Below are 16,447 nucleotides of genomic sequence, written 5' to 3'. Positions count from 1 at the left end.
CTACTGGGTATGTGCCCACAACCAAGGTACATGTCCTTGACTGGAATCGAACCTGGGACCCTTGAGTCCGCAGGCCAACGCTCTATCCACTGAGCTAAACCGGCCAGGGCAAATAGTCCCCTTTTTGAGGGACATGTAAGTCTTTCCAGTTTTGCTATTCTAAACAAAGCAGCAATGAAAGCCCTGTATATACAGTTTTGCATACCTGTCTAAGTATATCCATAGGATAAATGCCTGACAGATGTAACTGCGTTCCCTATGGTGTTTGTCTACCAGCTGACACCCCATAGGGCCAGACAGGAAGAAATCAGTGTGAAGAAAGTATTTAATCACTGCTCTTCTTGTTAAGAATTGGCAGCAGATGAGTCAATTAATTTCCCAAAACAAGTCGTTTGTTTTGGTTTCACAAGGACCTATCCACTGAGGACAGACCAGAAGGTAGTCCTTTTAACCAAATCCCTAAATTGCCCTTTATCTAATTGGTCACTGCTGCTTAGGAGCAGAGTGGAGAGGAAAGTTGGCTGGTCCCACGCAACATATTTGCACAGGGGGCAGGTGAAGGGCAGGAATTCAGAACTCCCCAGTTACCAGGTGGTCATTTGATTCTATACAAGGAAAACCAGCCCATGAGAGATAGCCTGTTTCCAAGAGACAGAAGCAGGTCCCCCCATCTCACTTCCCTGAGCCTCACTGGTTGAGGTCTCTGGGTTCCTTTAAATATGTAACCACCTGGAGCATAGAAGTACCAACTAAGGAAAAAGATCCTGGCAGGATCAGTCACAGAGGCCTTTTTTTTTTTTTTTTTTTATCAACTCCCCTCTCTTGCAGAAACCAAGTACCAAATAGTTAATGTTTTCTCTAGAAGGAAACTTCCACAGAATTTATAAATGAGAATCCTTTCATTTTAGCCAAACATCAAAAGTGATAAACATATAAATAATTGATCACATTGCTCCTTATAAAAACTTAGAAACCCATATATTAAGTCATTCACAACAGAGCTCTCAGTTACTACATGGAGAATGGGAAACAGAGGCAGCAAGGTAACAACCAGAGGCTAAGATAGGAGTCAAAACTGCCGACTCTCCCTTCTGTTAAAAAAGCACTAGTGTATGCTGGATGCATTCACTTAAAAGATATGTGAAATCAGCTGGAGCAGTGGTTAGAGTGTCGGCCCATGCACCAAAGGGCCTTGGGTTCAATTCCCGGTCAAGGGCACATATCTGGGTTACAGGTTCAATCCCCATTGCAGGTCAGGGTGCATGTGGGAAGCAACGTATCAATGTGTCTCTCTCACATCATTTTCTTCCTTCCCCCAACCCTCTTCCACTCTCTCTAAAAATCAATGGGAAAAATATTCTCAGATGAGGATTAACTAAAAAAATAAAAAAGATAAGTAACATCACCTACCTGCTTCTCTTTCTTCTGTATTTTCATTATCATCTATTGAAGGAAGATATTTATTTCTGTAAAATATAAAAAAAAGGCAAAGATTCTGATAAAATCCAAAATAAAATATTTTAGATTATCTCAGGATTAACTGTGACACATGAGGAGTACACAGAACAAAGAAAAGAATACTTCTACAGAACATTTGTAATCAGTAGTCTTCTAGTCCAACAACCCCCAGAGTCCTTAGTATAGCCCGGGTGCTACCCAATCCTATCCCAAACCCTAATTTATTTCTCCAGATAAGGGACAGAAGTAAGCTAAGCTCTCGTTTCCTTTGAAAGAAAATCAATAAATAATATCGGTAACTGATAAATCACGAAATACAAATATACACAATAAAAATGAGAGGTAAAAGAGTTCAAATTATTTCTTTTGAAAAGTGAGCCCTGGCCAGTGTTTCTAACTGGTTAGAGCTTCGGCTGGCACACCAAAGGGTCAAGGGTTCAATTCCCAGTCAAGGGACATACCTGGGTTGCAGGTTCAACCCTGGCCCTGGTCATGGCATGTGCAGAAGGCAACCGATTGATGTTTCTCTCTCTCCTCCTCCTCCTCCTCCTCCTCCTCCTCCTCCTCCTCCATCCCTCCCTCCTTTCACTCTCTTAAAAAAAAATCAATGAAAAAAAATATACTCGGTGTGGATTAACCAAAAAAAAAGAAAAAGAAAAAGTGAGAGAGGAATTGGTGAGGTAGGAAAGGTCACTCTTGCACCTCATAATATGAGATCCTGTATTATTTGATATTTAAAACCATGTGCATATATTACTTGACAAAATAGATTCTATTCCAATATTTCATATGACTTTTTATTTTTTAAAATATATTTTATTGATTTCAGAGAGGAAGGGAGAAGGAGAAATAGAAACATCAATAATGAGAGAGAGTCATTGATTAGCTGCCTCCGCATGCCCCCCACTGGGGATCAAGCCTGAAACCCAGGCATGTGCCCTTGACCAGAATTGAACCCAGGACCCTTAAGTCTGCAGGCTGATGCTCTATCCACTGAGCAAAACCAGCTAGGGCTCATATGACTTTTTAAATGACTGGTTTTATGCTACCCAGGACTTAAGTCCCATTTCCAACCACAATGCCCTTGATGACATTGACCTTTTCCTCATAAATGACTTTAGAACCCGGCCAATGTGGCTCAGTGGTTGAATGTCAACCCATGAACCAAGAGGTCACAGTTCGATTCCTGGTCAGAACACATGCCCAGGTTGTGGGCTCAATCCCCAGTGGAAGGCGTACAGGAAGCAGCCAATCAATGATTCTCTCTCATTCTTGTTCTCTCTCTCTCTCTCTCTCTCTCTCTCTCTCTCTCTCTCTCCCCTCCCTCCCTCCCTCCCTCCATCCATCCTTCCCTCCCTCCTTCCCTTCCTCCTCCTCCCTTCCTCTCTGAAATCAATAAAAATATTTTTAAAAAATAAATAAATAAATGACTTCGGAGCACCATAATAATAAGAGCCCAGCAAGTGGCTTTAGAGGTCTCGGAGGTACACTGAGCATCAGGGGGAACAGGAACAATCCTAGTCTAGGAAACCTGGAATTTAGTTGTACTGCCTGGGGTCTGAAGCACTCACCTTCCTCATATACAAACAGTGTACAAACAGGTCATAGAGTCTCAGCTGCCCACTCTAGCCCAGGCAGACACTGCCTCATTATTTATTATGTACTTTGATTTCCTAAACATCCCACAGAGCTACAGAATACCATACCCTCAGGAAACCATCACAGAGGCACATAATTATCCTCATGTTCACGATTATTTCTCATACCCAAATCAATGTGTCATGTAGGCAATTAAGCAGAACTTGAAAGTGAGAGGGCCCCATTTTCTGTGTTCATGGTATGTTTGATGAAAAAGGAAGGACTTGTGATTCCAAGCATCCTTAGGGCCACAATTACAGTTTATCAGTTTAATATCTGTATATTTAGTGTGGTTTTTCTTCTCCAGGAGTCAGAGGCATTTTCTATAAAAAGGACCCTAAAACGCTGCCAGGATATTGGTACTCACAAAGAGGTAATAACAAGCTTCAAAGTGGGTGTAGTCAGCCCTAGACCAAGGGGAAAGGGAGGAGGGCAGAGAGGAATTTGGAAAAGGAAAGTCAGGTTAGTAAGGGATGTTTCTAAGAATCACAGCGAGGATTAGCAATTGATGGAACAATTATTCAGCTTAAGAAAACTATAAATACCAGAGAAATGGTAAGTGCTCTGAATCAAGATAGTTAAATGAATTTTACCCCTCAATCTTTACTAGTGGAGTGAGTTCTAGGTAAATTACATTAATACGAGTTTATCTCCTTTATTTCTCAACTTTAAATTATCAGACCCCAGAAAACCATTCTCAACAGTTACAAACTCTGAAATGAAGAAAGTTTGAGAAATAAATCCAGTTAATAAAATGGGATATATATTATAATCAGACATATGTACTCAAAATTCTGCCCAACAAAATGAAATCAGTCATTTAAAAAATAAAGAAAAATTTCACCAATGCTAATAAAAATTCCTTTAAATTTTCTTAAAAATTTATTTTTTACAGAGAGAGATGGGGGGATGGGGAGAATGAAGGACAGGGAGAGGGAGAAAGAGAAAAACATCAATCGAGGGAGAAAGAGAAAAACATCAATTGGTTCCTTCCCGTATGCACCCTGCCCAGGGATCGAACCCGAAGCCTGGATATGTACCCCGACCAGGAATCAAACCTGCCACCTTTTGGTGTATCAGACGATGCTCCAACAAACTGAGCCACACCAGCCAGGGCAAACATTACTTCTTAACATATAAAAGAATAAGTATAATGCAGTAGAGACATCAAAAACACAATTTCCAAGCACACTTTCTTTCCACCGAAGAATAAAGACTGCGTCTTCTGGACTTAGCTGAAACACTGAAGATGTCTCGCCAAAGCAGAGTGAAGCAGAGCATGGCAGACGGGAGCAGACCAGCACAGGGCAAAGCAGATTGGCACGAAGCAGAGCAGAGCATGGAGGAGCAGAGCAGAGCTGTCCTACAGCCATGCTGTATCACAATTGAGCTGTTTTGCACTGAATAAAGCTTCCTTCACCGCAAAAACACATAAAACAAAAAACAATTTCCGATGAAGTACCACAAACTAGCATGCAAATAAGTAGGGCCACAACATTGCCAGGAATGTGAGGAAACCAGGTCCAACTTATCATTGCTAATGGCACTTTTAATTCTTTCAAGCTTTCTGAAGAGCACTCGGGCAATGTGCCATGAGATATGTAAACTATTGCAGTCCTTTTCTCTGCCAATTCCACAAGGTAGGAGGAAATAAACCCGGGCCTTAGCGGGAGCTCAGGGATGAGGTAGGTGGAAGTGTGACATAAAATGCTTGACACTGGAGACAGCCACGAAGATCACACAGGCACAGAGATCACACAGGCACAGAGATCACACAGGATCACCACTCCTTGGGCCTGTGTTATCATAGGGCCGGAGAAGATCAGAGAACACAGGCTTGAATGACTCGGAAAGAGGTGGGACTGACTCAAGTATGGCTTGAATTAGATTACTCAGCAAAGAAAGAAGACTTGGAGGAAAAAGAGATCGAGGAAACCAAATATTTCCCCCACCCCAATTTGTTCACATGTAAGATATTGCCACCTGCACCTTCAGCGATATTCATGCTGTACAGATAACCTCACCCCATACTGTGTGTGTGTGTGTGTGTGTGTGTGTGTGTGTGTGTGTGAATTCCGAGTGAGTGGGAGTGATACTACTATAAGAACAACTGCTCTAGTTCACTGAAAACAATCTTTGGCAAATCTCATGTTATTACTGTGAAATCATTTATTGCACCCGGATGGACTGTCACACACCAGCATGCTGCCACTCCACAACATAACAGATGTCATCAACAACATCAATAGGTGTTGAATGACTTTTATTTCTACAAATAGTAACTAATGATTTACAAAGCACTCTCTCTTAAATTACCTCTAATTTTTTTTTTTACCTCTTTAATGGTGCACATTTAAAAAATATAAAACTACATAATCTTTTTGTAAAGAGAAATTTTATGTTGCAGGAGTGGATGAATAGATGCACACTAAAGCCTATACTTCTGCACAACACTGGAAATGGCTTTACAGCCTCTGTTGCTGCATTGCCATCGCTCAAAAGTTGTGATTACATTTTTCTGGCTCAATAAAGAACAAATTAAACAGTAACTTCAGCATCCCACAACTTAATTAGAACATAATACAGACTGTGTGGGCAAACCAAGAAATTTGTCAGCGGAGGGGGGAAATGTGTATAACTTCTGAATTATATGAAAACTGGTAGGACTCCTGCTCTCTTCCTCACTTCGTTTCAATGCTTATGTATGCATATAGCATTTAATTACCTTCACAAGAAGATAAGCTAATAATGTAACAAGGAAAAAATATAAAATTCCCATTCCTTCTTACTCTCACCCACCTAATGTTGCTTCCCTTAAGAAAAATGGGTGAGTGCCAGGTTTCAAATAGAACGTTTTGAAAGTTATTGTTATTACTGTGTCTCTCTCTCCATTTCAAAAATTTTGCAACAGTGCTTGTGCCATTTCAAGTTCCTTGGTGCCATTATGGACAATCTATAATAATAAAAGCGTAATATGCTAATTAGACCGGACAGCCAAACAACCTTCCGGACGTCATTCCTCACATCCTTCCAGATGAAGCCGCAGCAGTGGGGGTCGAGGCAGAGGCGGTTAGTGGCAATCAGGCAGGCAGGCGAGCAGTTAAGGGCGATGAGGCAGGCAGGCAGAGTGGTTAGGGGCAATGAGGCAGGCAGGCAGAGTGGTTAGGGGTTATCAGGCAGGCAGGCGAGCAGTTAGGGGCATCAGGCAGGCAGGCAGAGGGGTTAGGGGCAATCAGGCAGGCAGAGTGATTAGGAGCGATCAGGCAGGTAGGTGAGCGGTTAGGAGCCAGCGGTACCGGATTGCGAGAGGGATGTCCGACTGCCAGTTTAGGCCTGATCCCTGTCGGACATCCCCTGAGGTGTCCCTGATTGCAAGAGGGTGCAGGCCAAGCTGAGGGAACCCCCCTCCTCCCACCATGCATGAATTTCATGCACCGGGCCTCTAGTTAAAAATAATAAAACAAGGTATACACTCTTCCACCATTCATTCACAGAGATTTACTTTTACTATACCTTGCGAACTCTGCCACCCTAACAATGCCTCTCAATTCCCCTGGTTTATTTCACTACAAGAGTGTGTGTTTATGCGCGCGCGCACACACACACACACACACACACACACACACACACACAGCAAACTGCTACCATGGTCCTTTGTATTCAAGGAGACAGCAGAGGACGTCAGGAAGGATGGGGACCTTTGCTGTTAACAGGCCCCTGTCCCTTCCACTCTGTCAGGCCCTTTGGGACAGAGTATGTGGGAAGCAACTGTAAAAAACAGATACACCTCAAATTTTCCATAATGAACATGTACTTTTATAATCTATGCCCACCCTCAACCTCAAGGTTGGTTCCTGAGAACTACTCTAACATCAGCAGGCACAAATAATGCAATCCCATATTGTTACAGGGTGGGATGTTAGAAGGGAATAGGAAAGGGACATGAAGAATAGTAACTCACTTGGGAAGAGTTACTCAAGAAGGCAGTGAGGTATTGGGGAACGCCAACTTGCTTACTAGTAAACCCTCTCCAACCACCTCTTACCAAGACTCTTGACAGTCATTCTTGACCACAAAGAGGATGTAATGGGCAAGATATCCTTCAGCTTATCAGTTCTCCATCACCTTCCACAAACTGGACAAATTTATCTATGTCTTTTGCTAGGCTTGGAGCACTCTACAGGAGGATAACAGCAAGGGTTTGAAGTGTCAAGAAGCAGAGGGTAAATCCAGGCTCTAATAATGACTAGCCAGGTAAAACCTCTTCCAGACTTTGCCCCATCACCTGCAAAATTCTGACAATAACTACCTCAAAGGGTTTAAGAATTAAAAGGTATGAGAATCTATAGTGTCTGTCACGTGGTGAACATTAGTATTGCCTGACCTTATGGGCTTCCTCCAATGTCAGAAGAAGGTGGCCCTCTCTCCTGAGGACAACTACCCTTTGCATCAGTACTTGGGATCCATTCTCTCCCACTTCTCAGCTCCCTCGGGATACTTTGCAGTTAGTCTTTCCTCATTTCACTCAGGTCTTTCCTCAAATGCCACCTAATCAGTGATGCCTTCCTTAACCACCCCATGGGAAAATACACCTCCCCTAGACCTCAGCCCCAACTTCACTCTCTATCTTTTACACTAATTTAGTTTTCTTCCTGGCACTTGTTACTACCTGACATTATGTCTAGCTTATTATAAATTTACTAGAGGCCTGGTGCACAAATTCGTGCACGGGTGGGGTCCCTAGCCTGGCTGGTGATCAGGGCCAATCAGAGCCAGGCTGATCGGGGCCTGCCGCCTGGGGGGAGGATGGGGCGCGGGAGGTTGGCCACTGGCCCTGAGGAGGAAGCCGGCCCTCGGCCCCTTTGGGAAAGGGACCGTGTCCGCTGCCACCCACCGTCGGTTCCCCATCCCAGCCCAGGGCCCAAAGGCCCTAGCAGGGCTGGGAAAGGAGGCAACGGTCGCCGGGCTGGGCGCAGAAGGAACAGATGCCGGACGGACGGCGGTGTGAGGTTGGCTGTGGGAGCACACTGACCACCAAGGGGCAGTTCCTGCATTGAGCGTCTGCCCCCTGCTGGTCATACTACCTTCACACACATATACACCTGCTCCTGTGTCCCCCAGCCCAGAATGACATCTTAACTCCTTCCTTTTCCCTGAACTCTTATATAATTCCTGAATCCCTTGTTTCCTCCCCAGTCCACTTCTTTACTTTATTCCCACATTTGTCTTCTTTTAACCTGAAATAGCCTCTACTCTTCATGCCTTCTATCTTCATCCCATTACCCTCACTGCACCATTACCCTCACTGTTTTCTTACAGTATAAATATAATCTGATTGAATCTCTTTAGTGTTTCCACAAAAAAACAAAAACAAAAAAACACAAAATTGCTTATAGCACAGAGCCCTGTATAAGAAATCTGGCCTCTGGTCCTTGTCTACAGCTTTGACATTACCTTCTGCCATCCATCCAACTATAGTAAATACTTGCAGACTCTGAAACCATCCCTATTCACTCAGGTCTTTGTTAAGGCTATGCCTCCATCTAAGAAATTCTTCCAGTGTCCTTCTCTCCCATCTCTTATCCTTCATAGCTGAGGTCTGATGTCATGTTCTCCAGGATGCCTTACTGGCCTTCCGTAAACCATGAAAGCATCTTGAGATACCATCTTTTCTCTGTGCGTGCCATTAGCTGTTAAGTGTCTCTGGGAAGGAACTCTGTTCTGCAGAACTGAGCTCAGGGCCTGACATTTGTACTCTGAAATGATAATCTATGAAATGAATAAATGAGAAAATGGGACATAAGAATAGACGAGAAAGCCTGTTTACAGGAAAGGCTTTGAGCTCCTGCTTTCTTCATAACTGGTGGCCTGTATCTTTTTTTCCTTTCTTGTTTATTCTGTTCTTCTAGTTCAAGCAAATTTCTCAGCATTCTTCATTCAGACTTTTCAAATACATGTACTTAGCTTAAGAATTCAATAATATAAAACTTAAGCCCTAGCTAGTTTTGTTCAGTGGATAGAGCATCGGCCTGCAGACCAAAGGGTCCCAGGTTCAATTCGGTCAAGGGCATGTACTGTGGGTTGCAGGCTCCTCCCCTGCTCAGGCCCTCGTGTGCAGGATGCAACCAATCAATGTGTTTCTCTCGCATGGATGTTTCTCTCAGTCTTTCCCTCTCTGGATCAATGGAAAAATATCCTCGAGTGAGGAGTAACAAAAAAAACAAAAACAAACAAACAAAAAATAAACCCCTGACTCTATTCCTCCCCATTCCTGATTCACTCTTCCCAAAGATAATCATTTGATCTTTAGCTGTTCCTTCTGCTACTTTCCATAATATTTTTTAAACATGCTAATATGCTATTACACCACCCCTCCCCCAATTTTAAACTTTATTCTTTTGGCTTCTTCATATGAAACAGGGGTTGGCAAATATTCTTATGAAAAGCCAGGTAATAAATATTTTAGGCTTTGCAGGCCATATGGTCTCTGCTGCAACTATTCAATTCTGCCACTGCCGCACAAAAACAGGCCATGAACAACATGCATTCCAATAAATATTTACAAAAACAAGTAGCCAGCTCCTGCAATTGAATATGAAATGTTATCTTCCCAATAGTTATTATCACCATTATTAAATCAATATTCAATTCACAGTTAAGCCATGAACTATACTATGCTAAAGCTTTCTTTCTTTCTTTTTTTTTTTTTCTAATTTTCCCCCTAAAAATAGTACCTCATTTTTTAGAATGCTCCCCCAAAACCTTAAAAATTTTTTTTCTCCCTTGGATCACTGTATCTGGAGTCTTAGTCTGTCTAACCTGCTTCAAAGTCATCTTCCTAGGACTACTCGTTATCATCCTTCTTGTGCCTCTCAAGAGTGGGCTCTTATGTTTCATCTCTCTAGGTTTACTCTCATTTTGGTTAATCACAATGTCCAGTAACCCTCTGGGAAATGTATGAATGAGAGATAAGTTTTTGAGACTGTCATGTCTGAATATGTTTCCATTCTACCTTGATAGGTAGGTAGCAAATCACAGGTTGGAGATTGATTACTCCTAAGAATTTGAGAGCATTGTGCCACTGTCTAGTTCAGTGATGGCGAACCTATGACACGCGTGTCAGCACTGACACGCGTAGCCATTTCTGATGACACGCGGCCGCTAAGGCGGCCGCATGCCGAGGATGAAACATTTGCTGCTCCTGAGGATGGAACATTTGTGACTAGAGTCTTGGAGTTAGCAGCGGAACGCAGCGGGGAACGCATCTCTGAGGGCCCTGCCATTACCAGTAACCAAATAACAGTTAACCACAGCAACCATTATCTACTGTTCTGGGGTGTCATGGATTTCTAATCCATCATTACTGAGATAAGTGAGGGGGAGGCTGGGAGAGGCGAGGGTTTGTGGTGTGCTATGTGTGCCGTTTCCCACCATTAGAAATAGCGGAAGCCATTTTAATTCACATAAGGAACACCATCTTGCTCCATAGTGCAGACTCCATTTCACCACTATTACTGTTGTGCATCCTTATTAACCCCTATTTCTGCTTATTAACCCTGCCCTTTCCTAAAAGACAGTTATATGCACCATTTTGTGGTTAGTAAGGCTAGTTAACCCCTAATTGCCTGCAGGCCTAACAAGCTATCTATAATTCTATCTTCTGTCACTGCCCCCCTGATGGAGAACCCAAAAAATAAAAAACTAAGGTTAAGTAAAGGAAGTGGTAGTAGCAGTGGCCAACCCTTTCAAGAGACATGGACCGAGATGTATGGCTTTATAGAAAAAAATGGCAGATCATTTTGCGTTCTATGTACTGAATCAGTAGTAAGCAGAACATAGAATATAAATAGACATTTTGAAACTAATCATTCCCAGCTCTTGGAAAAAAGTGAGGATGAAAGGAAGCAATACATTTCCAGGCAGCTACACCTTTATAAGAGACAATCTAATTCCATCCTTAAATTTATGAAAGGCTCTACAAATTTAACATCTGCAAGTTTAAGCATTGCTCACTCTATAGCTCAGCATGGAAAAGCACTCAGTGAGGGAGAATTTATTAAAGAAACTCTCCTAAGATGTGCACCAGTTCTATTTCACAATATGCAGAATAAAGATGCAATTATTAAGAGAATATCTGAGTTACCACTCAGTAGAAATATCATAAAAGACCGAACAATGAGACTGAACACAAACGTACAACATCAATTATAGAGAGACATTAAGGAAGTGTAAATATTTTTCGATCTCTCTTGATGAAACTACTGATGTCACATCACATGCTCAGTTGGCCATTATTGGTTGATATTCTGATGGTCTCACGATGAGAGAAGAGTTGATAAAGTTAGTATCAGTGTCAACAAGTAAATCAGGAAGCGAAATATGTAAGGTTGTTATACAAACATTTCGTGACCTAAGCATTGATATCTCTAAAGTTGTGTCAGTGATGACAGATGGGGCACCAAATATGGTGGGGGAAAAAGTCGGATTTGTCAAATTGTTTACAGAAGCTATTGGACATCCGATTGTGCCTTTTCATTGTATTATCCATCAGGAGGCTTTATGTGCCAAGGCAGGATTCACCGACTTAAACGACTTAATGTCAGTTGTTACAAAAATAGTTAATTTAATAGCTGCTCACCCCCTTCACAAGCGAGAATTTTCAGCACTTTTACTGGAGGTTGATTCCACCTACAGTGGACTGCTGATGTACAATAATGTAAGATGGCTGAGCCGAGGCAAAGTTCTTGAGCGCTTTGTGGAGTGCTTTGAAGAAATTAAGGTATTTCTTGACGATAAGGATCTGGGAAACTTTCCTCAGCTTAATGATGATAAGTGGGTCAACACCCTGATGTTTTTTACAGATCTCTCTGTTCATATTAATGAACTGAACTTAAAGTTACAAGGTTTTGGCAAAAGTATTGACGTTATGTTTGGATACATAAAAGCTTTTGAAAGTAAAAATTTTCAAGCGAGACGTAGAAACTAAAACTTATAAGTATTTTCCTCGAGTAACAAAGTATTTTGAGAAGGTCAGTGCAGCTGTACAAAATGAAATGGAACTCTTGCATATGAAGTACCAGCATGTTTTAGACTCATTACTTGACCAGTTTAGTGATAGATTTAGTCAATTTAGAAGTCTAGAACAGACTATGAAAATAATTAAGTATCCTGATGTAGTAGTCTACAGTAGTTTGGAATTAAATGGTTTCCAATGGATGCAAATTGATGATTTGGAGATGCAACTTGCAGAATTTCAAGACAGTATCTGGGCTCAGGTGTTTGTCAACCTGAGGTCAAAGCTTGAGAATCTGGAAAGGTACCGCTTGGAGAATCAAGAGGAGTGCCACTACGAACAGGAAATTTGGAGTGCCTGGAACCGACTACCAGACACTTTCAGCACCCTGAAAAATATAGCAATGGCTCTACTCACAATTTTTCCCTCTACATACTTTTGTGAGGCCTTATTCTCAGCGTTAAATAATATCAAAACCAACAAAAGAAACAGATTGACAGATGAAGTTAGTAGCGCTTGCTTGGGCCTGAAGTGTACAAAATACCAACCTTCAATTGAAGATTTAGCCAATGAAATTCAGCAACAAAAAAGTCACTAATAGGCAGGTTAGTTAAAGAATTCCCCCTCCCCCTCACTTATCTTAGTTCACGGCACCCCACACAAGCTAAATAATATCAAGACCAACAAAAGAAACCGACTGACGGATGAACCAAGAAGTCACTAAGCAGGTAAGTTAAATATTTAGTTTTTGGTTTATTAAATACAATTATATATAACAATTATACATTTATGTTATTTAAACTATAAATATCGCGAAATAATGTTTTTTCCTCAAAGTGACACACTACCCGAGTTATGCTCAGTTTTTTGTCGAAGTTTGACACACCAAGCTCAAAAGGTTGCCCATCACTGGTCTAGTTCCTTCCACCATCTCTGTTAAGGAATCTGAACCATTTTGATCCCTGATCATTTGTATATATAACCTCTGCCCCACTCCCCTCAGGATCATCTTGTCACAATGATGTGCCTTGGGGCTATTTTCATCTATGAGACTAGGCATCCGGTGGATTCTTTCACAATCTAGAAATTCTTGCTTTAGTTCTCAGAAATCCTCTTGTATTATTTCTTCACAATTCCCTCCCTATTGCTTTCTTTTAATGGAACTCATATTACTACTATACTAGTGGCCCGGTGCACAAAATTCATGCACATTAAAGGGGGGTTAATTAGAGGAAATAATTTAATATTGCTATTTGCCCTTTCTCTATAATAGAAGTGTCAGAGATGAAAGAAAATTAGTAAAACGTATAAGAAAACCTTCCTCCTGTCAGAGTCTGGGGCACACCACGGGACCCAGAGTCAAGTCCCCGCCCACCCACATGCGCCTCAAAATCACATGAGACCCAGACCCAGCCAGCCCCCCTCCCACATTGGGCTAGATCCAGACCTGGCCAGTCCCACCCTTGTCAAGCCCAGCCAGGCAGGGTCGTAACCTCAGATCCCCTGGCCTGGTGCCAGGATGGGGGGCATGGCCTGAGGTCCCCCAGCCCAGAGCAGGGCAGGGGGTGTGCCTTGAGGTCCCCCATCAAGCCCTGCCAGGTGGAGGACAGGGACTGAGATCCCCTGTCAAGCCCCACTGGGTGGGGGGCATGGCTTAAAGTCCCCTGTCAAGCCCCACCAGGCGGGGGGGGGGGGGGGGAGGGCGTAGCCTCAGGTCCCCCGGCCCGGCACCAGGAGGGGGGCACAGCCTCAGGTCCCCCGTCAAGCCCCACTGACAGAGGGGCGCAGCCTCAGGTCCCCCGTCAAGTCCCGCTGGGCAGGGGGTGCGGCCTGAGTTCCCCCGACCCAGCACTGGGGGTGCACCTTGAGGTCCCCTGTCAAGCCCCACTGGGTGGGGAGTACGGCCTGAGGTCCCCTGTCAAGCCCCGCCAGGCAGGGGGGCGCAGCCTCAGGTCCCCTCGCCTGGTGCCAGGGCAGGGGGTGCAGCCTGAGGTTCCCCAGCCTGGTGCTGGGGTGGGGGGTGCGGCCTGAAGTCCCCTGTTAAGCCCCACCTGGTGGGGGGCACGGCCTGAAGTCCCCCGGCCTGGCGCTGGGGCGGGGGGAGCAGCCTGAGGTCCCCTAGCCCAGCACTAGGATGGGAAGCACACCTTGAGGGCCCCCAACAAGCCCTGCTGGGCGGGGGGCATGGCCTCAGGTCCCCTGGCCTGGCATCGGGGCGGGGGATGGGGCCTGAGGTTCCCCAGCCTGATGCCTGGGTGGGGGGTGCAGCCAGAGGTCCCCTGTCAAGCCCCACGGGGGCAGGGGAGGGCGTAGCCTCAGGTCCCTGCTGATTGCTCGTTAAGGCTCCTGATGGGAACTTGTCTTCAGCTGTGGGTGCAGCCATCTTTGTGACAGTGATGGTCAATTAGCATATTACCTCTTTATTATATAGGATTAACATTACACACACACACACACACACACACACACACACACACACACACATATATATATAATTTCTTTTTATTGATTTCAGATAGAGGAAGGGAGAGGGAGAGAGTCTGCAACTCAGGCTTGTGTCTTGACCAGGAATCCAACCCTGACCTCCTGGCTCATTGGTAGACACTCAACCACTGAACCACACTGGATGAGCTGCATAGATTGATCTTTGATGCTCTCTACTACAGGCTAGAGATAACATACCACCTTAATCTCCTAAGTATATGTCAAAGGCATTCACATCTGTAAGACAAAGAGGGTCATGAGGATAGGGACCTATCTTTTTTTTTTTCTCATCATTTTGGGTATTTTTTTAAATAATTAAAATTTTTTTTTCATTTATTTTTACTTATTTTTGTTGTTAATACTTTTTCTATTTTTTAAATTTTTATTTATATTTTGGGAGGGAACCTATCTATTTTGACTACTACTATATAGCTAATTTCTAGTACAGTATTTAACCAATAAATTAAATGTATTAATATTACAAATAAATTTATCAATGGGGGAGGGTCAAAAGAGAAGGATCATACCGGTGTAAGGGATATGTATCAGGCTTGGACTAAAAACTGTTCTCTCTAAAAATGTATATGCCTAAATTGAAATAACAGCCAAACATTACTAGTGAGAAGGCATAGTACTGTCAACTTCCAAACTGAGGCAGCTCTCTTTTGCTGGCTGGAAAGTACACTACCACCACCAACATTAACTTAAATACTTTGCTCCTAAAAACAAGTGTTTTAAACACGTAATGTATTATAGTGAAAGCTGTGATACTCTGTATGTGGGTGATGTGAACAAAAAAGCAAATCAAGGGTAGTGATTTTAATCCTTCTCTATGAGAAGACATAGTCAGCAGTAAGTGTAATAATAACCTAGTAAACTCTTGTTACTGAATCAAGAGTTTTAGAAAACCCCATTTTGAAAGGCTTCTTATTGGTCAACTGCATAACAATGCTTTTTACTAACTGAATGAATTTCCTCTGGTTATTTAAACTAATACTAGTGACTTCCGTCTTGTGTTTGTATAATTCCTTACTAGAATCTGTTGTGCCTGAGACAGTAAAGTGTAAACCAAGCATGTCAAACTCAAAGGCTAACATGGGCCAAATAAACAAGGTTTAAGTTTATATGGACCACAAAAAAACAAAGGCTTCGATTTTCATAGAAACGTAGGTTTATTTCAATAGAGACATGTTGAATACAAAGGGCTGAAATAAATGAGTAATCATTATCATGAAATAATAGAAAATTTTAATAAAAATTAATATTTTCTGGAACATTAATTTACCAGACACTGAATAACTGCACAAATTAATAAGCATAATGCAAATAAACCTATTTTTCTTGTTCTCTGAAAGCGAAATATTTCCTGTTACGCACACCAAACAAGTCAGTACAAGACTAATGACGTGGCAATCGGCTGCTAAAATACTCACTGCTAGTATCAGTGGAGAGAAATGGTGCGCCTGCGCGTAAGGTGCATAAGGGAAATGAAAGCAACACAATTATAGTAATCAGTCATTAGCGAACACTGTAGTTTGTTATTAATAATTAAGTATAACAGGATATTGTAAAAATTAAGTTACGAAATTTTTATTAAAACGTTTCTTACATACCGTTATATTGGCTGGGCCGCAAAAGTATTTGTTGTGGGCTGCGTGCCGCCCGCAGGCCAGGAGTGTGACATGCTTGGTGTAAACTAAGGAAGTTCTCCACTGGCTAGAAACATTTCAACAATGCTGCCTTCACAGAATCAGACGTAAATGGGAGCTTTGAGCTCCTTCAGCCAAACACTTTGATTTTAATAATGAAAGAGACACATTTGCATAATACAGAAGAAACATCAACTCTAACTAC

At 42.7% G+C, this 16,447-nt stretch overlaps 1 protein-coding gene across 1 annotated transcript in view; it reads right to left on the bottom strand.

Moving 5' to 3' along the window:
• The window catches only part of CHD6 (chromodomain helicase DNA binding protein 6), a 181,036-nt gene that overhangs the window by 131,378 nt on the left and 33,211 nt on the right, over positions 1-16,447 (bottom strand). The window contains exon 2 of the mRNA XM_008158512.3: positions 1,411-1,466. Within this exon, the coding sequence (XP_008156734.2) occupies positions 1,411-1,443 (33 nt within the window). The 5' untranslated portion in view covers positions 1,444-1,466. The remainder of the gene's footprint in view (positions 1-1,410; positions 1,467-16,447) is intronic.

This window comes from Eptesicus fuscus, chromosome 12, assembly GCF_027574615.1.
Source record: "Eptesicus fuscus isolate TK198812 chromosome 12, DD_ASM_mEF_20220401, whole genome shotgun sequence".
Classification (NCBI taxonomy): domain Eukaryota; kingdom Metazoa; phylum Chordata; class Mammalia; order Chiroptera; family Vespertilionidae; genus Eptesicus; species Eptesicus fuscus.
This window is presented reverse-complemented; position numbering and strand designations above follow the sequence as displayed.